The following is a 25,618-nucleotide window of genomic DNA, read 5'->3' on the forward strand; positions in this document are numbered from 1 at the left end:
TTAACTCTAATGCTTGTACAATTTAGCTCTGGGAGCAAAACCTAGGACACAGAGCGGATCCAGGGGCACACAGTCTTCTGGTTTCACCTGAAATTTTAGGCTACCCCAACTCTGCACTGTAAAGTCCTTGAGATGGGATGCCACTTGGTGAAGGTCAGATGGGATGTGTAAGGGTACATGGGGGCAGGAATTGAGGCATTTATCTAGTTACTTCCTGGATCTCGACTCCATGCTGGGTAATTACAAACCAGGAGCCAGTATTTCTTCAACTGACAATGGGAAAACTTCTTTTTATGCTACAGTTTTGTAACAGTCACAATTGATACCCTCCAAAAGGTCTGAATAACCTCTGTTCCATGCCTCACCTCCATGTCTGAAGCATCAGCTACAGGCTAGAGCAGTGTTGTAATACCCACCAGGAACCCCCTTTGAGGAAACACCACTTTATAAAGCTATTCCTTAAGCTTGGAGGGAATCCACTGATTCTATACTCAAAAAAATGTCATTTAATGTATTTTCTCCTTTTCCTTCCAAGTTCTTGGTTTGTAATATAGGTACGTGTCCAGCTTAGAGTATTTAAAAGTTAGGAAACAATAGTAATAGCTTAAAAAGGGATAGGGGAGAAAAACCCAATTAGAACACTCTACTATGGGGAATCCCTCTCATGTTTAATGTTTTGGTTCAAAGTAGTAATAAGATAAATGATTAAGGGCATACTCTACTATTAAATTTTTTTTGCTGTCAGAAAAACAAGATGGATACTGTATTTCCATATTGAAAAGTATTTAGACAATCTCCTAGGAATTCTTCTCAGCCTTACATAAATCAATCTTTAAAAATACTGTTAATTGGTAATAGCTAGACCACCTGTAAGATGGCATAAAGTAAGACAGATGAAGGGAAATATTTGGATCTTATCAAGTATCTTCTAAGAAAATGGAAAAAAAAAAAAAATCATGGAAGCATGGCTACCCTTTGCTCCGGTCTAGCTCTGACCTTATACTCAAGCGTTTCTCCTTAATTTTCTTAGGTCTGAAGTTTTATCATCTTTCCTGGGCTTCAGTTTCTCTTTAGATACTTTAGTATTAGTAGCTTTTCTCTCTCTCTCTCTCTCTCATTAGTTATCCTTCCAGGGAATGGTTTCCTGCTTAAATGCCAGAATCCCATTGCAGAGGCCCTGCTGTCTGTTAATATCTCATGTTGTGCTGGTCAGCCTCAACATATCCCTGACCATCTGATCCTGGACCATATATCTTCATGCTTTTCCAGTAGGGCATCCCACGATCTCTGATTTAACTGATAGACTGAAAAACTACTTTCTGCCTGCATAAAGGATACATACTCATATTAGGGATTCAACTTCCTCATAGGACTTACAACTTGATTATATAATTCTCCAGGGTTTTCCTCCTTTACTCTAGTTTACCAGATGCAGTTGAGTTGCCTTCAACTCATGGCGACCCCAAGTGTGTCAGAGCAGACCCATGCTCCATAGGGTTTTCAATGGCTGATTTTTTTTTTTTTTTTTTGGAAGTAGACTGCCAGTCCTTTCTTCTGGGTGGACTTAAACCTCCAACCTTTTAGTTCATTTACTGTTCGCACCATCCAGAGACTCCTTACTCTAGCTTAGAGTGCCTATTTCTAATTCTAGGGAGCCCTGGTGGCCGAGTGGTTAAAGTGCATAGCTGCTAACCAAAAGGTCAGCAGTTCGAACCCACCAGATGCTCCACAAGAGAAAAATGTGGCAGTCTGCTTTCGTAAAGATTTACAGCATTGGAAACCCTACAGGGCGGTTCTACTCTGTCCTATAGGGTCACTATGAGTCGGAATCAAATGGATGGCAGTGAATTTCATTTACTGAGTTTATTTCTAATTCTCGACTCCTCCCATTCTGCTTCACCTTACTGCAGTTAACTAGAGTTGTGTGCCCAGGCAAGACCAAAAACGCAGTAAGAGGATTACAGGAGACAAATGAAAAATCCTGGACTTAGACCCCAAAAGACCATAAGACATGGTGGGGTGGGGAATGGTAGAAAACATTGCTGGAGAAAGAACATGTAAACAAAATACCTAGGCATTTTAGTTGACTTGTATACTCTGGCCTACTTGTGACAGCTATTATTTTAAAATACCAATTACAACTTTTGGCCATATTAATAATTGAACTCAGATAAAAGGGCCACAGTACTGTGCCTGCCCAGTGAGATCACATCTAGAACTCATTGCTCAGTTATAGGTTAAAGATTAAATGGCAACAAAATAATCAGGAGATACCTGTCTACAAACCATTTCCTACAGAAGAATATAGGTAATGGATGTTGTTCAGCTAAGATAAAAGATGACTGGGGGGTCTGAGAATTTATCTTTATGTTTTTGCACAACTCCTTCATGGATGAAAGAGTTTGTTCCAGAGGCAGAACTAGGTGGGATGAAGTTTTAGAAAGTTGTGCTTTGATTCAATCTGAGGTGGAATGTCCATGGAACTGGCTGCTCTGTGAAATAGTTAAGCCCCCCTGCCTTTAGCAGGGTCTAAGTGAGTAAGATGACTGAGTCAAGAATACTGCAAAGAAATTTTCTGCAATGGAAGAGAGTGGACCAGATAATCTCTAAGGGCTCTTCCAGTTTAAGTTTATGGTTTTGTTTGTCCTCTCAAAAGTCTTAAGAGTTAATTAAACTCATTTAAGATATGCAACTAAAATTGAGGGAGAGTGTAAAGGCAAACAGCTGTAACAGTGATAAAGGTATCTGACAAAGGGATTATTCAACAAAAAAAACACAACAATGTCACTGAACAATTTGTGTAGTAATTGTTAAACAGAACCGAATTTGCTATGTAAACTTTCACCGAAAACACAATATTATTAAAAACAAGGAAATACAAATCAGCATTGACCAAATTTATGCAGTTTAAATATACTTACTATAATAAAAAAAAGTAAATTAAGTAAGTTGAATATGCTTCAATCAGGAGGTCTACACCTTTTGAAATTTCTTAGACACACCATCTCTGTGTTTGTCTTCATTCTATGAAAAAGCACAGATAATCTTGAGATAGCTGTGGTCATTCAAACAAATAAAAAAAAATTAGAGGTACTGTCTTTACAGACCCTCTCCGTTATAAGATGCGATTTAGCCAAGAGGGGCCAGTTTACTTTCCACGCTGGGGCACGTCTGGCAAAGCAGTATATATAGGACTCTACCCTGGTGGCGCAGTGGTTAAGAGCTCAGCCGCTAACCAAATGGTCGGCAGCTTGGATCCACCAACAGCTCCTTGGAAACTCTATGGGGGCAGTTCGACCCTGTCCTACAGGATCGCTATGAGTCGGAATCAACTTGATGACAGTGAGTCTGGTTTTTTTTTGTTTTGGTACCCACACATCAGACCATACTCACTCCCTGAACTCCCTTTCAATTTCAGAGAAGTTTCTACAGAAATTTAGATGGAACATATTTTAAAATCCTGTTTGCAACACTTCGCTTTTTTGAAACAGTCTATATGTGTTTATTTCTCACTCTGTCCTCATACATAGCTGGTCCTACTTGAATTTGCCAGACAGACTGTCAAACGATTGTCAAACCACATGATTCATGCACCCTTATTAGAAACCACACATCTATATAAATAAGCCTCAGTGCTCCTAAAATTTAGCCTACTAATTTTACTAGAAAAAGTCAAAATTTTATATACTTTTTCAGATATAGCTGAGAAATATGGCCAAAATTATGTTATTTTTAAATAGAGTTTGCCTTTATATTAGGTTTTTTTTTTTTAATTTGGAAGTTTATTAAAAGCCATGCTAAACATCTACTTCAAAAAATCATTTGTGATAGTTTAAATTACATATGTATTGATCGGTTTGAACTGTAAGAAAATTCTGAAACACCAGAATCTTTTTAATTAGGTGTGAAAATTGTATTTTTAGTGCCCATGCAACCTCTAAAAAGTTGCTGGAAAGTTTTTTGTATTTGCTGTGAAGATATGATCTTATTTTTGCTTTACTAAACACCTGAAATTTAAGAGTACTGATCCCAAATTGCATTTAGGATATTTTTACCAATCATCTTGGGACTTTGTCATTTCAAAGATCAAAAAGTTGGGCATGTCTAAAATTTATTTGGGATTTACCAATCCATGTGCAAAGCCTGCTTTAAAATTACCATATTTTTATGCAAATAATGCATGTGTTACACTTTTTTTTTGCCAACCACCTCCTCCATTTTTGTAAGTGCTATGCTAATTTTTTTACAGGTTGCTGTAAAAGAAAATTAGCATAGCTGGCTTACGGAAATACCTGGGGGAGGGGGAGTGCGTAGGTAGGGTGAGGTTGGCATTACTTGCTAAAAATACAAAAATCACCATACAGTATCAAATTGTTCTGTTGGCAAGAAAGGACAGTTAATATGTATGACAACCGAGCTGTGCGCTCATAATTAACATGGCACCGCTGGAGTAAACATTTGAAACTCACAATTCATTTTTAAAAGGCTTATAACATATAATACGAGTGCATTTATGTGCAGTGAGCATGGTAAAGACATTTGGAGGTATGAAGCATTTTTCATATTCTTCTATGGCATTGCATCTGTGATGTGCCAGAAAAAAATTTCCTGTGTAATCCAAGCATGCTACTCAGCCATCAAAATATTTCTTACATAATGCAGTTTCCCTTAAATACTACAAATACATTTTCTACTTTAAAAACAGTATCTCCGGGAGAAAAGGACCATGAACCTCAAACTGATGGTAATACTTTTAAATAATCATAATGACAAGCCATTATGAATTTACCTGTCAGAGGACCACAACTGAAATACAGGTTCGCCGTTATTTATTCTAAGTATTTATAAAGAGGTTTTCCTGCTCTTTTTAAAAACTACACACTTCATCTCTAATCACCTAATTTAGATTTTTTTGATGAATTCCTCAACAATAGGAGACCAAATAAAGATCATTATGAATAATCTAATATCTGCCTTCCTACTTTCATAGCACTTTTCACTTACATTAATTTGTTTCCTATTTACAACAATCCATTGAGATAAATATTATTACTCTTCATATTTTATAAACATGGAAAATGATTTAGGAGATAAAATTGGAGTCATTAGTCCCTATCCTTCAGCATAAAGAATGTGACCCAACTGAAGCTGGACTCAAAAGGACTCACAAGGACACATCAACTGGGCCCTGAAGTATAAAGACAATAGCTAGGACAATCTTGGAAAACATCTTTTAGGGAAACTTTCACATAAACAAATCATAAACAGAGCACAAAAGACTCAGATATTTTCAACTCTTCTCTTCTTTATTAGGGTTTAGTAAATAGTAGGAGCCCTGGTGGCACAGTGGTTAAGAGCTTGACTGCTAACCAAGAGGTGGGCAGTTAGAATCCACCAGCTGCTCTCTGGAAACCCTACGGGGCAGTTCTACTGTGTCCTATAGGGTTGCTATGAGTCAGAATCAAAGTGACGGCATTTTTTTTTTTTTTTAGTAAATAGTAATATTTGTTGGACCAATGAAGACCCTCCTAGCTGTCGTTTCTGAAACCTGTACCAGTGATTATTAAGGAACACAGATCAGAATGTAGAATCATAGTGATTTAGCAGTTTTTAGCTAATCTGTGAAAAGGTGAAGCTTTCAATGATTTTACCCATTTGTAATGCTAATATATACTGATGATTATGTGACATGCCTTTGGTAGACATGGCTCTGGCAGCATGCTTGTCCGTTTCCCACTTTTGCCTCTTTGAACACATGCCAAATAAAACTTTTCTTTTTTGCTTTACTATAAATTTGTGGTGATTTTACCCTAGGACAAAAATAAGGCCCAAAGAAGTTACTTTGTCCAAGGTGACAAAACCAGTAAGAAATGAAATTATCTCTAGAGCCTAGGTCCTCAGGCTAAAATCCCAGGCTTTGTCCACTCCAGACCACATTGCCTCATTCCATCCAATTAATTATGCCACAGTCTCAGTGCTCTCAAGACCTAAAGAAAAGGCCGACTACACATCCTTCTTCCCAATCTTACCCTAACATCTATATTGTAACTGGGTTCTACTGTACTCTTGAAAAACAAGAACGCAAATACAGTTTTCTGCAATGCCTTCAGTTACCTAGTATATAATCTTCTTCCTCAGCTAAACAGTTTCTTCTAAACATTTTTTGACCTATGACTTAATATTTAAATATATACCATCTGGATTTGAGGATGCACGAAAAGTCTCAAGCATTCCTATGCATTATATGATGCTAATTTTTTTAATTGAAGTGCTTAACTGGAGAGAAAGAGCATAGTTGTCCTTTGTCATTACTGTATTTTATACTGTTTGTATATATAGGAAATTTTTTCCAGACCGTATTTTAGCAAACAATGAGGACTCAATCCAAATCAGATCTCTGTTTTTAACACACAAATGTACTAAATTATATCAAGGAAACAATGTTAAGAGAAAGGGATTTTATGGTCCTAATCCCATTCTTTTAGTTTTTAAACATCATTAAAATGGCATAAAAACTTTTTCAAGTACATAAATTCATTTGACAAGCTCACCCCAAATTCTCTGAGGCTGGAACAACAACACTCAAGTTAGGCATATTAACTTCTCAGTAGCCTTTATTTTACTTTGAAAGCATTTCCAAAATAACCAGTGAAAAAATAAACAGATGACGATCACCCAGGATTCAGAGTCATTATGTGCTGAGAACTGGATGCTACTTCAGAGATGTCCATCTCTGACTCCAGGCAGGGCTATAGCCAAAGACTTCAAAATAGGGAATTTTTACACCACTGTCACTGAAAATTGATTTAAAAATCACCCTATGTCTTTTCAAAATGTTTTGTGCTACTTCTCGTTAAGATGTTTCTTGGGTCTAACATATATCTAACTGCAATTTAAATTCACATCCTTGATTATTTCTGGGGGAAAAATGCTTCAGTGCTTGATTAACTTGCTTCACTTTATACTAAACCAAACAAAAAAAAAACCAAACCCAGTGCTGTCGAGTTGATTCCGACTCATAGCGACCCTACAGGACAGAGTAGAACACCCTATAGAGTTTCCAAGGAGCACCTGGAGGATTCGAACTGCCGACCGTTTGGTTAGCAGCTGTAGCACTTAACCACTACGCCACCAGGGTTTCCTGTACTAAACCAGTTGCCATCAAATTGAGGTGCCTATGGGTAGACTGGGACCTCTAACCTTCTGGTTGGCAGCCCAGTAAATTAATTGTTTGCACCTCCCCAGGACTCCTTTCTTTATACTCAATAACCGCTTGAGCCACTCTTCAGAGATCTGATGACAAGCATTTAGCATTCCTCAGGTACTTTTAAACGATCACTAGCAAGACACTGGATATACAAGTTTCTTTAGGCCCCTTACCAATCCTTTCAGATCTTGTCAGTACAGTGACTTTCAAATAACAAACACCATTTCCAAACTTAGTCATAGTCTGGAAACCTGGAAGGGAACAAAAAGATTTATCTTGTAGAGTGTTTCTCCAAAGTTAATGTCCATAAAAATCACCAGGAAAGCTTGTTAAAATTCTCAGTGATAGGCTCCATCCTCAAGAGTTTCTGATTCATTAAATTGGGGTTAAGCCCTCAGAATGTGCTTTTTTTAAAAGCAGAAAGAAAGTTGTATTGAGCATATATTCAAAAAGGCAAAAGTGGGAAACAGACAAGCATGCTACCAGAACTAATGTCTTCCCGCGTTCGAGAACATTACAGAATCATCAGTATATATTAATATCACAAAGGCGTAAAATCACTGAAAGCTTCATCTTTTCACAGACTGGATAAAAAATGTTAAGTCACTATGATTCTCTATTTTGAATTGTTTTTCTTAATAGTCACTGGTATAGGTTTCAGTAATGGCAGTCAGGAGGGTCTTCGTTGGTCCAACAAATCTTACTATTCACTAAATGCTAGTGGAAAAGGTAAGAGTAGAATATATGTGAGTCATCTGTGCTGTTTCATTCTTTTATGTGAAAGGTTCCCTAAAAGATGTTTTCCAAGATTATCCTAGCTATTGCCTTTATACCTCGGGGCCTAGTTGATGTGTCCCCTTGTGGGTCCTTGTGAGTCCAGCTCCAACTGGGTCACATTATAGGATAGGGAATAGTGGCTCCAATATTATCTCCTAGATCATTCCCTCCTTTTTTTTTTTTTTTTTGAAGATTGGAGATAACACATCGATGATTAATACCTGGATTTAGTCAAGCTCCTAGATGGTGGCCATGGCAGGCTCTTTAAACTCACGGTACTGGTTTTCACTGGATTCCGTCTGGTTCTTCACCAGGATCTTAAGTAAGATCAATGTTCTCATCAATAGCATTGCCAAAAACAGCAGACTCCATGTACATCAACATTTTAGCCTGAAGCTTTCTTTCGTGTTTTAAGTGTGTAAGATAATAGACGATAAGTTTTATTATGCCTAATATTATCAGTTTGTAGACTAAGAATATTACTATTTTTTTTAATAGTGATCTAGTCTATGTATTTATTCCTGATGGCAACCAGCCAAATAAATCTGTGTTTGTGAGGGTGTTACAGGGTGTAACCAAGTAGGTTGCTGTCTAATTCTACAGCACAGACTACCTTCTTGGACTAATAAAACATCTAAAGCTATTCTACTATCTCATGTCATCTTGGCTTTGATGAGGTCAGAGATAGCTATTGTGTTTCTATCTCATTAGCAACTTCATCTGCTATTCGTTCCATAGTAACTGATAAATTTCTTAAAGATTTCTCCAATTCAACTATATCATAAAAATATCATAAGTAGGAATTAAAGCTACCAATTCTACCCTTAGTGCTGAACCAATGGGTTTTCTTCTGACTCTCATTTTACAATGTGTAGCAATTTAACATTACCTTTCCAATATTTACTAGCATCATTACTATGACTATCTAAAGGTAATCCTAAAGTTCCCAAAGTGCATTGCCCATGCATTCACCAGTAATCTAAATAAGGAACTGCCCATGTAAATTCACTGTCAGTTGAAAAGAGATCATCTAAACTAATATAGTTGGATCTACCACACAAAAACATATATCCATAAAGAGCACACAAAGTTTGTCTAGGGGAAACAGATGGTACAGAAAAATTACATATGAACCAAGTTTCCATTAGAGAATACATGATTAGCAAGATAATACCTATGGACCTCTCCAGTTGGAAGTCTTCAGTTAATCTATTTAAAACAACTTTAAAAAAGTGTTTTTCCTGAGATCAAGCTGCCCCTCCTTGGTTTACCTACTAACAGTCATGGGTCACTTTCTCAGAAGCAGAAGACAAAATAGTGTCTGAGTCATGAGGTCAGTCTTCTCTGAGAACCTAGTTTCTTTAAGATACATAATTTTCAATAGAGCAAGGTGACAGTTTGATTACAAGCATTAGACAGATGTCACAAGACACTGTCTTGAAGACTAATTAAACTAATTACTGATTTAACCTAGACATAGCTCTTGGTCTAATCTTTGGAGTCAGTTCCCCAAAACAGACTGAATTCTTCCAAAAAGCACAATGTTCAGAGCAAAATGGTCTTATAGTTTATCTGGACAGAATGTGCATTTCTAACAAGTTCGTAGTTAATGTTGATGTTGCTGGTCCAGGGATGACTTTCTGAGAACCACAAATCCAAGATCACAGTTCTGTCTTAACCAAACCTAAACCTAGGCCCTACCCCACAATGATTTAATTGGTCTAGATGAGGCTAGAATCTACATCCTACTCCTTCCCTCCCCTCACCAAAATCTCCCCAGGAGAAGAAAGTTCACAAGATTGAAAGGCAATAAAATATCTGGGAAAATACTTACCTTTTAAGTCTTCCTGGAAGTTGCACTATATTTTTAGGATTTCCCCCACCCTCGGCCCCACTCCACAGACGACAAACCAAAGCTACCATCTCCTGCCTAAACCCACCAGACTTAAGTGAGAAAGTAGAAGAATGAGTCACTGACCTACAGAGATTTGCAGGATGGATTTAAAGAGGAGGGATTAGAAACAAGGGGGCCAGTTGAAAGGCTGTTTAAATCATGTGGGCAAGAAATAATAAGGGTGAATTTTGCTGTAAGTTTGAAAAGAGGGCAAAGAATGAAATAGTCACTGCAAATAAAAGTTTAACACTACCTACAGACATCAGATAGAAAGGTCCAGAGAGAAGCAGGAATGAAATGGATTCAGATTTTGAGCCTATGCTATTATAGTATCTTCTACAGTTTCTAGCACATAGTGCAAAGTAAATATTTGCACAATAAGTGAATGAATGAACACAAATGCAAAAAAAAAAGAAAGAATAGGAAGGCAGAAAAAAAAAACCACTGAGATATTTAGACAAGCTGTAATCAGGATAATAGAGCTTTTCCCACGTGGAGGCTAGAATTCAGCAGGATACAGATAGGCTAATGGTTACTGCATATTCTAAAACTTAATGGCTTAAAACAACAATAATGTTTTTATTTCTCGTGGTTTTGTGGGTGTTTCTTTTACTTCATATGGTGTCGGTTGGCACATAAAATGGCTGGAAGGTCCAAAATGTCTTCATCCATTAAGCTGGTTGTTGCTACTAACTGCTGGCTCATAACTCCTTTCATCTGAGGCATTACATGGGTCTTGAGTCTCCTCACATAACATCGTGGGTGGTTTCTAAGAAGGTGCATCCCAAGCACAAAAGTAAAAGCTATGGATCACTTAGAGCATAGCCTTGGAAAAGTCACAATGTCCTGTCCACCATATTCCACTGGTCAAAGGAATCACATGGTCAGCCTAAATTCAAGGGGAGGGGAAAGACTCTACCTCTCAATGAGAAACCAAACCAACCAAAGAGAGAGGAGGGGCAAAAAATTTGCAGACATCTGTAAATCAGCATAGTCTAGACTATCTGGCCATAAATTATTTGCATTCCTCCTACATGTAAAACACACCCAAAACACACTCACCCTCTCCCAAGTAACCAGGAAGTTTCATCCTATTATGGCAACAAGCTCAGGATCTTTTCATCTAAATCAGATCTAGGTGCAGATAAGGATCCTCAAGTATAACGCCCTGGATATGACTACTTGAATACAGAGAGCCATGAACTGACAAAACAACTTACCTGCATCTGTCACCCAACATAAAATATGGTGGCAGAAATAGTATCAATACCCAGATGGCTTGACTGGAGAATTCTACCAAACATTCAGAGAAGAGCTTATACCAGTACTATTCAAACTATTTCAGAACACAGAAAAAGAAGTAATACTTCTGAATTCATTCCATGAAGTCAGCATAACCCTGATACCAAAATCAAAGATGTCACAAAAAAGAAAATTACAGGCCAATATCTCTCATGAATACAGATGCAAAAATTCTCAACAAAATTCTAGCCAACAGAATTCAGCATCGTATCAAAAAAATAATACACCACGATCAAGTAAGATTCATACCAGGTATTCAAGGATGGTTCAACATTAGAAAACCAATCCACATAATCCACCACACATAAATAAAAGGAAAGAAAAAAAATGACGTGACCATCTTGATCAACGCAGAAATGGCATTTGACAAGTCCAGCACCCATTCCTGATAAAAACTCTCAATAAAATACGTATAGAAGGGAAATTTCTCAACATAATAAAGGGCATTTTTGCAAAAACAACAGCCTACATCATTCTTAGTGGAAAGAGGCTGAAAACATTCCCCTTGAGAACAGGAACAAGACAAGGATGCCCTTTATCACCACTCCTATTTAACATTGTGTTGAAAGTCCTAGCTAGAGCAATAAGGCAAGAAAAAGAAATAAAGGGCATCCAAATTGGCAATGAAGAAGTTAAACTGTCCCTATTTGAGGATGGTATGTTAGTACACACAGGAAACCCAAAAGACTCCACGAGACAACTACTGGAACTAAGAGATTCAGCAGAATAGCATGATATAAGATAAACATACAAAAATCAGGTGGATTCCTATACACTAATAGAAAGAACAATGAAAAGGAAATCAGGAAAACAATACCATTTGTAATAATAATAATAAAAAAAAACTTAGAAATAAACCTAACAGAGATCTAAAAGACCTAAACAAAGAAAACTACAAAACACTACTGCAAGAAATCAAAAGAGATCTACATAAATGGAAAAACATACCATGCTCATGGATAGGTAGACTCAACACTGTGAAAATGACAATTCTGCCCAAAGCAATTTACAAATACAGTGCAATCCCAATCCAAATATCAACAACATTCTCTAAAGAGATGGAAAAACTAATCATTAACTTTATATGGAAAGGGAAGAAGCTCCGGAAAAGTAAAGCACTATTGGAGAAGAATAAAGTAGGAGGACTCACACTACCTGACCTCAGAATCTACTATACAGCTACAGTAGTCAAAACAGCCTGGTATCGGTACTGCAACAGAAACACAGACCAATGGAAGAGAATTGAGAACCCAGATATAAATCCATCCACCTGTGGTCACTTGATCTTCGACAAGGGCCCAAAATCCATCAGATGGGGAAAAGGCAGTCTTTTTAACAAATGGTACTGGTAAAACTGGATGTCCATTTGCAAAAAAATGAAACAGGACCCATACCCTAATTCAAAATGGATCAAAGACCTAAATATGAAATCAAAAACTATTAAGTTCATAGGAGAAAAAATAGGATCAATGCTGGAAGCTCTAATGCATAGCATTAACAGGATACAAACCATAACCAACAACATACAAACTCCAGAAGATAAGCTAGGTAACTGGGATCTTCTAAAAATTAAAACCTATGCTCATCAAAAGACTTCACCAAGAGTAAAAAGAGAACCTACAGACTAGGAAAAAAAATTTGGCTATTACAAATCAAAGGTCTAATCTCTAAAACCTACAGGAAAATCCAACACCTCTACAACAAAAGGACAAATAATCCAATTAAAAAATGGGCAAAGGAAATGAACAGACACTTCACCCAAAGAGGGCACTAAAGCGGCTAACAGACACATAGCAGTCACTGGCTCATAGAAATTCTGAAATCCAGCTCGGCACATGTTGCCAATTCCTTGTTCTGGAGTCAGGGAATTTTGTTGATTAGGGTGAAGTTCTGTTCTCTGAGAGTGGATATCACTGGATCTTGGCTCTACCCTGTAAATTCTTGGCACAGCATTCTGAATCATTCTTCCTTTTCCATAAAAAAAATGGCCCCTGTTTGCAGCTGAGTGGCTTTCTCAGTCCACCTCTTGCACATTAAGAATCAGAGTCCAAAAAGCTCTTTTTATTTTGAACCATTTCAGTTTCTTTTAGTCTAAGAGTGTGGTCAAGATAATAAAAATCCACTAAAAACTTTGCAGTTTTCCTATGAAGCTTACTGTGATTCATTCCATTAGAAAGAAGCTATACTCACAAATTTTGTTGACAAGAATATGCCCACAAAGTAGCCTCTCTACTTTGGACTGCAAGTCAGGATGCTGTGAGACAACACCCTTATTATTCTTAGAAGCCCTTCCATCTAGCTGAGAAGGTTTAGGAGGTACTGACTTAAATATATTTGAAATCTGCAAAAGGGTCTTATCTCTATGCCCTTGATTTGAGTTTCACCCTGAGATCAAGTTTTAATGGCAATACTTTGGATTTGAACTTTAGACCTGAAGCCATCCAACTGCTGGGTAGAGGAGCTGGGAATTAAGAAAAAAAATTTTTTTCCCCAACCTAGAAAGTTCTGGATTGGAAATAATTCTTCTAAATTCTGCTTAAAGTCTAAATAATTCCTTCTTTAATTCATTTCTTGTATACTTTAATTATAGGTGGCTAAAAAAATAAATTCAATTGGCATTTCTAACGTTCTGCAGGGAAGTGTCCTAAGCTATATACACAAGTTCATTAGATTTAATTCCTACCTTTTTTTTCCATGTTACTGTAGGTGACAGTCTTTCCAATTTTTCTGTCAATATAAAACAAGGGTGCCTTTTTACAACCTCCAACAGAAATTTCATCACTGCCCTTCCAGTCACCATTAATAGTCTTCTTACCGCCCTTCAGGCCTCCATTGCCACCTGGTCCCAAAGCTAATGCCATATGTTTTAGGTTTCTATTATGGCAGCATCTTATTTCTCAGTACCAATTTTTATTTTGGTTATTTATTGCTGTGTAACAACCACCCCAAAACTTAGCGGCTAAAATAGTGATTCGCCATTTCTCATAATTATGTGGGATGATCAGGCACTTCTTCTGTTTCACACGATATCACTAGAATGCTGGGGTGGCTGGAAGGTCCAAAATGCCTCATTCACATGGTTGGCAGTTGGTGCTGGCTGCTAGTTAGAAGCCCAACTGGTGCTACTGGCCAGGGGCCTTGCCTCTTCTCCATGTAGATGTTTAGGCTTCCTCACAGCAAGGTGGCTATGTTCTAAGAAAGAATATTTCAAGCATGCAAAAGCAGAAGCTCCAAATTTCTTAAAGCCCAGCCTTGGACATTACTTCACACCTGTCGTGGATTGAATTACGTCCCCTAAAAATGTGTGTATCAACTTGGTTAGGCCATGATTCCCAGTATTGTGTAGTTGTCCTCCATTTTGTGATTGTAATTTTATGTTAAGAGGGTTAGGGTATGATTGTCACACCACCCTTACTCAGATCACCTCCCTGATCCAAGGTAAAGGGGGTTTCTCTGGGGTGTGGCCTGCACCACCTTTTATCTCTCAAGAGATGAAAGGGAAGCAAGCAGAGAGTTGGGGACCTCATACCACCAAGAAAGCAGCTCCAGGAGCAGAGCGTATCCTTTGGACACAGGGTCCCTGAGCCTGAGAGGCTCCTGGACCGGGGAAGATTGAGGACAAGGACATTCCTCCAGAGCTGACAGAGAGAGAAAACCTTCCCCTGGAGCTGATGCCCTGAATTTGGACTTGTAACCCGCTGGACTGTGAGAAAATACATTTCTCTTTGCTAAAGCCATCCACTTGTGGTATTTCTGTTATGGCAGCACTAGATGACTAAGGCAACACCATTTCTGACACATTCTATTGGTCAAAAAAAGTAATAAGGCCAGCCCAGATACAAAGGGAGAGAAAACAGACTCTATCACTTCATGGGAGGAGCTTGCAAAGTACTTGCAGCTATCTTTAATCCCTCATAGGAAGATATGAGCATTGAAGTGGTAGATAACCTGTTATCTTTGAGTTGATTCCGACTCACAGCGACCCTGTAAGACAGAACAGAACTGCTCCATAGGGTTTCCAAGGAGCAGCTCGTGGATTTTAACTGCTGACTTTTTGGTTAGCAGCCAATCTCTTAACTGCTGTGCCACCAGGACTATAAGCAGTAGATACAAAAAAAAAAAAACACCCAAACCTATTACCGTTAAGTCGATTCCGACTCATAGCGACCCTATAGGTCAGAGTAGAACCGCCCCATAGAGTTTCCAAGGAGCGCCTGGTGGATTCGAACTGCCGACCCCTTGTTAGCAGCCGTATCACTTAACCACTATGCCACCAGGGTTTCCAAGCAGTACATAGTGCCACAAAAATGAATTAATTTTTTAAAAAAAGAATTTAGTGAGTGAAGAACAGAATCTCTCTCCCCTAGGTAACACAGGTAGTCCTGGCTTAGAACATATTCGAGTTACTATGAACCACATTTATGACTGTCTCTTTTTTTGCTTTTTTTTTTAATATTTTTTATCATTAGTAATATGTACTACATACAATGTTGCAGTGCATAATTTGCTGATGTTATCATTCTCAGATATTCAATGTTATGATTTACTGTTCAAAACACTGCCAGATAGCAGACTATGGGAATAATGAAAACTAAAAAAACAAAAATGAGGTATTCGACTTACGTCAGAACCAACTTACGATGCAGTCATTGGAATGGACACTCTCGTATGTTGGGGACTACTTGCATATCAAATGAGATAGGATTATCAGGCAAGGAGGAGTTCAGAGGGATAGAGAAGCAGGGTATTTCTGGGCACAGAAACCAAAGAATTTTAAGGAAAGAGTCTGACATGGTCAAATAATACAGAGAAACTAAAGGAGAATAGAGACGTATAACTACCATTCTGCAGCTTCTTTCTCAAAGATGTAGAATGGTAATAAGCCTGTGAAACAATCATAAATAGTGTTCTAAATATTAGGAAAATTATCCTAACCATTGGAGGCCCTAAGAGAAACTTACTGAATATTACATTTAATACCATGGAAACAACTCTACAAATCCTAATTTAATCTGAGCTGTTCTGAACTTTAAGGAACACTGCTTCACTTTTCCTTGTTTCTGGAAGTTTTGGAATACATCATGTATTTAATTTAGACGGTAATTTTTGTTTCAGGAAAAGGGCTCTCAATTCTTTGATGCTTTTAGTAAGTTACCAAATTGTCTAGAATATATTTAAAATGAAAGTAGTTGCAGCTACATTAGTGTGCTATTGACACTGGAGCATAAGCACCAGTGACTGGATAATTCTTAGACAGAAGGTAGTCGCAGAGGCAACCTCAAACCCTTGTCTACCATCTTTCATTGTTAATGAAAATAGTTTCCTGACTTGCCCAGGAGGCAAGGCATAAATAAAGTAGGACCAAATCCTGTGCAGTCTCCTGTGAATCATACATGCTCTCCCCTCAAATGACAGGCTGATGGCAGAGATTATAATTCCACTTGTTGTTGTCACTGTTGGCTTCCATTGAGTTAGCCCCCAAAACTCATGACGGCCCCACACAGAACAGAATGAAAAGCTGCCTGATCCTGTGCCATCTCCATCATCAGTTGCACACTGGACCATTGTGATCTATAGGGTTTTCGCTGGCTGATATTTGGAAGTAGGTTGCCAGGCCTTTCTTCCTAGCCCATCTTAGTCTGGAAGCTCCACTGAAACCGGTTCAACATCATAGCAACACACAAGCTTTCAGTGACAGAGAAGTGGTGGCTGTGCCTGAGGTGCGTCGGCTGGGCATCAAGGCCAGGTCTCACACGCAGAAGGCAAAAATTCTACCACTGAACCACCACCGTTCCCTTCTTTCCATTTACTCTTCCTACTTCTTTCACAGGTGACCTACCTCTCTCAAGAGCAGAATCATCTCAACTAATTAAAGCTAGAAGGAACATTAGGGATCAGAGTCCAACTCTTTATTTTACAAATTAGGAAACTAAAGCTCCGAGGAGTTTCAGTGGTTTCTCTATGGTCATACGGTAGTACAGGCAGTCCCTGGCTTATGAACATCCCAACTTACCAACACCTCGCTCGCGCTTGCCCTTTAATGTTATGTAAATTTGCCCTCATTTTGAAATGGCTAAGCCAACCCCTAACCTACTGCTGCTGAGTCAATTCCAACCCATAGGGACCCTATAGGACAGAGTAGAACTGCCCCGTAGAGTTTCCAAGGAGTGGCTGGTGGATTCTAACTGCCGACATTTTGGTTAGCAGCCAACCTTTCGGTTAGCAGCTGAAGTCTTAACCACTGAGCCCTCCAGGGCTCCAGCCCCTACTGGCAACAAATTCTTTATCACAATCACCTTCACTTGCTGCACTGCAGCTTTTAAATCACAGGCTTCAAGCCTTTCCTTGCACTGAAGTAAGGCTAAATAAGAACCATGTGCATCTGTTCTGACTTACTTACAAATTCGACGTAAAGACTTAAATACGCAGTTAGGAATGAATCTCATTTGTAACCCAGGGACTGCCTGTAGCACATACGCCCTATGGCCAAGTCTCCTAGTTTTAAAATAACTGGGAGGTTGGCAGCATTGATTCTGAGCACCTAGCCTAAAAATAAAACAGGGTTTTGGGGTGTGAAGACTTAAATGTAGTCCAGAACACTTTAAACATATATATATCTTTAGGATCCCTGGTGGTACAATGGTTAAGTGCTAGGCTGCTAAGCAGAAGGTCAGTAGTTCAAACCTATCAGTGGCTAATCGGGAGAAAAGATCTGCCGATCTGCTCCCTAGGAAACCTTTTGGGGCAGTTGTACTCTCTCATACAGGGTTGCTATGAGTCAGAATTTACTCAATGGCACACAACAACAACATATATATATTTAGTACAAATCAAAATGAGAGAGATTTAACTCTGAGACAGGCAACCAAGTGCAATCTAGATATATTTAAATATAGATTAACCCACTAGACTTAATTCTTACTCTAAAAAACTAACATTGGTATCCACTCAATCATGGAATGCACCTAGCACAAGACTAAAACCAAAAGCAAACTCGTTGCCATCGAGTCGATTCCAACTCATAGTGACCCTATAGGACAGATGAGAACTGCCCCACAGGGTTTCCAAGGAGTGGCTGGTACATTTGAACTGCCGACCAAAAGCTCTTGACCACTGAGCCAACAGAACTCCATTGTCGCTCCTTTCAAGGGATTTACAATCTTATTGTGGAAAGAAGATGTGTACTTGAAAGCTGGCATCACTATCTAGTACTGTCATTCCATTGCCAAAGTGAGTGGGATGATGGGCCAAACCTGTAAGTCCTACATTTGGTTCTAAGTAAACAAAATGCCCAAACAGCATTGGTGAGAACACTGCTGAATGGTAGCATTTATTAGAGAGGTCCGGATTTTAGTCCTTCACGCAACAAATATTTAGAATGCCTACTACATGCTAAGTGGAGTTCAGAGTGTTAGGGTACTATAGGTGTGTGACAGACAAGATCCCTGCTCTCATGAAGCTTACTCTGTAGGGTGGGAAGAGAGACAATAATCAAATATACAAACACGGTAAGATCAGAAATGCTATAAAGAATACACAGCTGCTTTTGATTGGATGGACAGAGATCTCTTTTGAGGTAACACCATTAGAATGAAGATCTAAATAGAAGCAGCCATGTGAAGATGTTGGGAAAGGTCATTCCAGGCAGAAAGAACTACAAGCTCTGCATGTATGACGATCAGACAAGAAAGTGCTCTGGCTGGAATGTCATAAGTCTGGGGACAGTAGAAGAGTGACAGCATGCAGCCAAGGCAAAGAGTTTCGATAACAGTCCTTGAGTGATGGATAACCACTGAGAATAATCACTTGAGTGATAGACAACCATAAGGAGAAGGGTGGCAAGATCTGAAAACAGCTTTTAGAAGTTTACAGTCAACTCAGTGAATCAGCAGGGGAATGCGGATAAACCCAAGAAGTCAAAGGACCTTCACCATCTATAAAGCGAAGGGTGTTCAGAATGCTGTAGGTTACAGATCCACTGTCCTCATCCTGCTTCACCCAGACTCTCAGAGCTGGAAGACACACATTTACGACACATGCTGCACTAACAAAACAAGAGAGTCCTGCTATTTAATACAGTGCACAAGTTCATCACGGACAATGTCAAAGTCAAAAACTCTGCCACACAGTTAATTTAAGATTAATCTTATAAAGAATAACTATGAAAGAAGAATGATTTGCAGGCACCAACAGAGCATAAAGCTACTGTTTGTTGGGGTGAAACCAAGTCAGCGATCCTGGAGGACAGAGTAGAACTGCCCCATAGGGTTCCTAAGGCTGTAAATCTTTATGGAAGCTGACTGCCACATGTTTCTCACAAAGAGCAACTAGTGGGTTTGAACCGCTGACCTTTTGGTTGGCAGCTGACTACTTTAACCACTGTACCACCAGGGCTCTAAGGGCTTGCTTATTTCTCTGATTTGCCTGTTTAAGGAAAGCATGGCCATGGTTTACTTATGGAAATGTATTTTGCCTCATATGATTGGATTTTCTTGATGTTATCATAAAGTTTCTCTAAACACCCTTTGTACTGGAAGTATAAAAAATAGCTCATTAAGTGGATATGCCATAGTTCACGAAATCATTCCCCTACTGAATCTTATATTACCTTTTAATTACAAACAATACCATAAATATCTCTGTACTCTGTTCATATATTTCCTTTACACAGGCTTTCAAAAGTGAGATTACAAATGCTAACTTAAATAAAAATGAGGATAAATATTGACATGAAGTTTAAGTTCCTCATAGATATTATATTTCTTAGAACTTTAAATAAATGACAAATATCAAATATACACCCATATATGCTTCCTACTCAAGAAACTCATAAAGGACAGGAAGATGACATTGTACCAAAGTGTATCAGGTTCAATTTTCTGTTTATAAAATGGTTTAAAAACATCAAAGGGACTTTACTCAAAAGGTCTGTAAGAACAGAAATCTCTTCTCGTTCTACTCAGTACTTATTTGCCCCAAGCTACCAACCTAATTGTAATTATCTTCACCATGTGTTTGCAATTCAGAATGTTAATCTTACCCTATGAATGTTGGTCAACCGGAAACTCTGCAATTACTTTCTATTTGAAAAATTCCTAAAAAGAAACCATAAACACATTGTTATATTTTACTCAATTTATCCAGGATTGAAAGACAATTTATTCACTTACATGGCTCTAAAATATCCAACATCTATAATGCCTTTAGGAAATATACAACAAATCAGCTTTAAAAAAATAATAAGTGAAAGCTGTTAAAGAGATCTTCTGCCCTCTCACGAAAGCTGTTAACTAATACCCAGAGAGAGAAGCAAATCGCTGTCCCAAGTTAAAATTTAATCCTAAAGTCCCACCCATTTTACAAATAAAAGACAGAAAAACCCACAGGAGGAATCATCTATGGTTCTTATAAAAAATACAGACTATTTGACAAAGGCCCAAAGTCAGTTAAATGGGGAAAAGACAGACTGTTTAACAAATGGTGCTAGCATAATTGGATATCTGCAAAAAAATGAAACAAGACCCATACCTCACTCCATGCACATTTTAAAATGAACTCAAAATGGATCAAAGACCTAAATATAAAACCTAAAACGATAAAGATCATGGAAAAAAAAATGAGGACAATGCTAGGAGGCCTAATACATGGCATAAACATTAAACAGTATACAAAACATTACAAACAACACAGAAGAAAAACTAGATAACTGGGAGCTCCTAAAAATCAAACACCTATGCTCATCCAAAGACTTCACCACAAGAGTAAGCAGATTACCTGCAGACTGGGAAAAAGTTTTTAGCTATGACATTTCCGATCAACGTCTGATTTCTAAAATCTACATGATACTGCAAAAAATCAACTACAAAAAGACAAATAACCCAATTAAAAAATGGGCAAAGGATATAAAAAGGCACTTCACTAAAGAAGACATTCAGGCAGCTGACAGGTACATGAGGAAATGCTCACCATCATTAGCCATTAGAGAAATGCAGATCAAAACTACAATGAGATTCCATCTCACTCCAACAAGGCTGGCATTAACCCAAAAAACACAAAATAATAAATGTTGGAGAGGTTGTGGAGAGACTGCAACACTTATACACTGCTGATGGGAATGTAAAATGGTACAACCACTTTGGAAATCGATTTGGCGCTTCCTTAAAAAGCTAGATATAGAAGTACCATACAATCCGGGAATCCCACTCCTTGGAATATATCCTAGAGAAATAAGAGCCTTTACATGAACAGATATGTGCACACCTATGTTCACTGCAGCACTGTTTACAATACGAAAAAGATGGAAGCAACCAAGGTGCCTATCAACGGATGACTGGATAAATAAATTATGGTATATTCACACAATGGAATACTACGCATCAATAAAGAACAATGATGAATCCATGAAACATTTCATAATGTGGAGGAATCTGGAAGGCATTATGCTGAGTGTAATAAGTCAGTTGCAAAAGGACAAATACTGTATGAGACCACTATTATAAAAGCTCAAGAAATAGTTTAAACAGAGAAGAAAATATTCTTTGACGGTTACAAGAGAGGGGACGGAGGGAGGGAAAGGGGTTTTCACTAATTAGATACTAGATGAGAACTATTACAGGTGAAGGGAAAGACAACACACAATACAGGAGAGGTCAACATAACTGGGTTAAACCAAAAGCAAAGAAGTTTCCTGAATAAACTGAACGCTTTGAAGACCAGAGTAGCAGGGGTGGGAGTTTGGGGACCATGGTTTCAGGGGACATCTAAGTCAACTGGCATCATAAGATCTATTAAGAAAATATTCTGCATCCCACTTTGGAGAGTGGCATCTGGGGTCTTAAATGCTAGCAAGTGGCCATCTAAGATGCATCAATGGGTCTCAACCCACCTGGAGCAAAGGAAAATGAAGAGCACCAAAGACACAAGGTAATTATGAGTCCAAGAGACTGAAAGGCCACATAAACCAGAGACTACATCAGCCTGAGGCCAGAAGAACTAGATGGTGCCCAGCTACAATCGATGACTGCCCTGACAGGGAATACAAAAGAGAACCCTTGAGGGAGCAGGAGAGCAGTGGGATGCAGACCTCAAATTCTCATAAAAACACCAGACTTAATGGTCTGAGACTAGAAGGACCCCAGAGGTCATGGTCCCCAGACCTCCTGTTACCCCAAGACAGGAACCATTCCCAAAGCTAGCTCTTCAGACAGGGATTGGACTGGACTATGGGGTAGAAGGTGATACTGGTGAAGAGTGAACTTCTTGGATAAAGTAGACGCATGAGACTATGTGGGCAGCTCCTGTCTGGAGAAGAGATGAGAGGGCGGAGGGGGTCAGAAGCTGGTCGAATGGACAGGAAACTAGGGAGTGGAGGGAGGGAGTGTGCTGTCTCATTGGAGGGACAGCAACTAGGAGTATATAAAAAAAAAAAAACAACTAGGAGTATATAGCAAGGCATATATAGGTTTTTGTATGAGAGGCTGAGTTGGTTTGTAAACTTTCACTTAAAGCACAATAAAAATTTTAAAAAAGGCGGGGAAGATGGTGGAGGGGAGACTTAATATTTGGAATACTTTTCTCCTTCTGGTTTTTTTTTTTTTTGCTGGCTTGCTTGTTTTACACAATTATGCCATTATAAAACTCAATGGCAGAATCGTGTACTTTTCCCTCTTACATCATTGGATTTTCTTGAAGTTATTATAACATTTTTCTCTAAATAGCATTTGTAATGGAAGTATAACAGCTCAGAAGTGGATATATCATAGTTTATGAAATCCTTTCCCTACTGAATCTCAGAGTTTAACTTTTTATTACAAACAACACTGTAAACATCTCTGTACTCTGTTCATATCTTTCCTTTGCACAGGCTTTCAAAAGTGAGAGTACTGGGTCAAGAGCATGAACATTGTTAAGATCCCTGATACACATAACATCAAATTATTTCTCAAAAAGATTATATTAATTTTATTTTCTATAAACAATACATAAATAGCACCCTCACCAGATTTTGGAATCAGCATTAAAAAAAAAAAAAAAAAAAAAAAAACTTTGCTAATTCCATACATGAAAAATGATCTTATTGTTGCTTTATTTTGCATTTCTTTGATTGAGTTGAGTTGAATGTTTTCCCAACATGCTTTATTAGCCAGTTTCATGTGTCTTTTCTATTTAACATTTACTGAAACCACAGGAACAGTTTGCTGAGAAGATATAAATGTAGAACTTAATGAAAGCTTTCTCATAATGACAACCTGTCATCTCAGGGTAAAGCCACTGCTGTCAAACAAAAGGAACAACAATATGTAGCTCAGTTTCTCCATCCAGACTAAAACCAAACCATTTGAACTAATTTTAGAAACTATAACAAAGTTATGGCTTTTCTTCCTCCCCAGCAGCACACAAAAGCACCAAGTTGGAAGAATGAAATGTGAAAATACTAAATGACGATGATTCTCAAAATAGAATAAATAGACCATATCAGGCAGGATAAAAAAGGATGCTGACTGTCACAGAAACTCTGACAGACCCAGCTGCTGTGACAGGCAGTGGCTTCAATGGGTTCTGCTTGCTATGCTAATGAATGTGACAAAACTAGTTTTCCCTACCCTCAAAAAACATTTTTCTCTCCCCAGAGTCAAGATGCAAGATGTATATATTTTAACTTAAAAACTCAACTCCATAGGGAGGGGGAGAAAAAAGATACAATGTAGAAAATAAAGACTTATGCTTAGGTGAAAAAACAAAGTCAATTCCCAGGATGATCTAAAAAAAAATCATTCTAGAAAATTTGAAGATGACAAGCATTTAAGAATGCTGTTCTTTCTCAAAGAGCTCTTTTCAGAAGGTTCCTAATGGTGGCCATATAAGGAAAGACTCCCAAGTGACTGAGGATTAAGGAACAATAGGGGGCACTCAGCTTTCTGGCAGAAAAACAAAGTGCCCCAGGGCTTTCACTTTGAAAGCTGAGAAGTCTGGGTGCTCTTATTTCCTTCTGGTCAGTGGAGATTGTGAAGACTGGCAAAACAAACTCCTTTGTAGTAAAGCAAAGAGCTACTGTAACATTTTGGAATCAGAATGGTTTTCCATTTGGTTGAATCTGTCTTTTAAGTGACAAATAAAATCTTAGAGGAACGATTTAGCAATAAGTCAAGGAGCTCTGGTCAGAAGAACTGATGTTAAATGCATAGTCATCTGACCATTTTGCAGATCAGGTATGACAAGAATCAACGCAGTATCATACTCCTTCCCACCTTGTGCGATTCCACAGCTTTAGGTTACTTAAAGTTTCCTATTTCCTCAAAGGAAACCCTAGTGGCATAGTGGTTAAAGAGCTATGGCTGCTAACCAAAAAGTCAGCAGTTTGAACCCCCAGGTGCTCCCTGGAAACCCTATGGGGCAGTTCTACCCTGTCCTATAGGGTCGCTAGGAGCCGGAATCGACTCCACAGCAATGGGTTATTTCACCAAAGAGAAGCCCTGCTGGTGCAGTGGTTAGCCCTTGGCTGCTAAATGAGAAGCTGGTGGTCCAAACTCACCAGTGGCTCCAAGGGAGAAAGATGTGGCAATCTGCTTCCATAAAGATTTACAGCTCTGGAAACCCAGTGGGCTTCTACGCTGCCCTATAGGGTCGCTACGGGTCAGAATTGACTCCATCGCACTGGGTGTTTTGGTTTTGGATGTCACCAAAGCTATGAATACCACCCCCAAAAAACAACAACTATGAATACAGGGAAACCTCACTTTATCATCTGTCCCACCCCAGATGAGATGGACTCACTCATGTTAGCCTCCTCTGACTGCCACCGACTGAATTCACTGCTCCCTCATCTGTATTCCTAGAACATTTTTACCAATGTTTCCTTTATACTGTTTTATTGTACATGTCAAGCTATTGCCTTGAGTTCCTTGAGGGCTGGGGTAGTATCTTTTTTGTCTTTATCCCCAAGATCTATCACAGTGTCACTTTCCAGAGCTAGATTAAGGGCCTGGCTGTTATGGTAGCAGCCACGTAGCAAATCATCAAATGGGTATGAACCGTGTCTGGAAATTTAACTAGATTAACAAAAAACAGTATTTACCAGAACTTGTCTCAGGGAAGGTACTGAATGTGGTGGGAAGGAAAAGGTAAAGAGTCTGACTGCTATTTTCCTTTTGGTCAGTTGAGATCAACTGGCAAAAGGGGGAACTAAAAACCAGTTGTTGTAGTCAATTCCGACTCATGGCAACCCCATGTGTGTCTGAGGAGAACTGTGCTCCATAGGGTTTTCAATGGCTAATTTTTTTAGAAGTAGATCATCAGGCCTTTCTGCCGAGGTACCTCTGGGTAGACTTGAAACTCCAACCTTTTGGTTAGCACACTTGGGGCCTCTTTTCTTACACTTTTTTCATACAGTGCTTTAGCCTCTCCTCTTAAAAATGACAGTCTGAAGAGGCATTAAATCT

General features: G+C 38.6%; 2 protein-coding genes across 9 annotated transcripts in view; both read right to left on the reverse strand.

Annotated features, from left to right (window-relative positions):
* LRRC8B (leucine rich repeat containing 8 VRAC subunit B) overlaps positions 1-25,618 on the reverse strand; it is an 87,668-nt gene that overhangs the window by 15,945 nt on the left and 46,105 nt on the right. The window contains exon 2 of the mRNA XM_049879850.1: positions 2,922-3,024. The gene's annotated coding sequence lies outside the window, so the exon portion shown is untranslated. The remainder of the gene's footprint in view (positions 1-2,921; positions 3,025-25,618) is intronic.
* LOC126073312 (translation initiation factor IF-2-like) overlaps positions 3,270-25,618 on the reverse strand; it is a 69,271-nt gene continuing 46,922 nt past the window's right edge. Inside the window, exons 2-4 of one of the 8 annotated variants that reach the window (XR_007516715.1) lie at positions 20,221-20,275; positions 13,864-13,907; positions 3,270-7,458 (exon numbers count right to left, since the gene is read on the reverse strand). Coding sequence is in view for 6 of the 8 variants with exons in the window: in XM_049879857.1 (XP_049735814.1) it covers positions 8,224-8,301 (78 nt within the window). In the remaining 2 variants the exon portion in view is untranslated. Of the gene's footprint in view, positions 13,908-20,220; positions 20,276-25,618 lie in introns of all 8 variants that reach the window. The other 7 variants (XR_007516716.1, XM_049879857.1, XM_049879858.1 and 4 more) reach the window with 7 other exon arrangements.

This window comes from Elephas maximus, chromosome 3 (genome assembly GCF_024166365.1).
Source record: "Elephas maximus indicus isolate mEleMax1 chromosome 3, mEleMax1 primary haplotype, whole genome shotgun sequence".
Classification (NCBI taxonomy): domain Eukaryota; kingdom Metazoa; phylum Chordata; class Mammalia; order Proboscidea; family Elephantidae; genus Elephas; species Elephas maximus.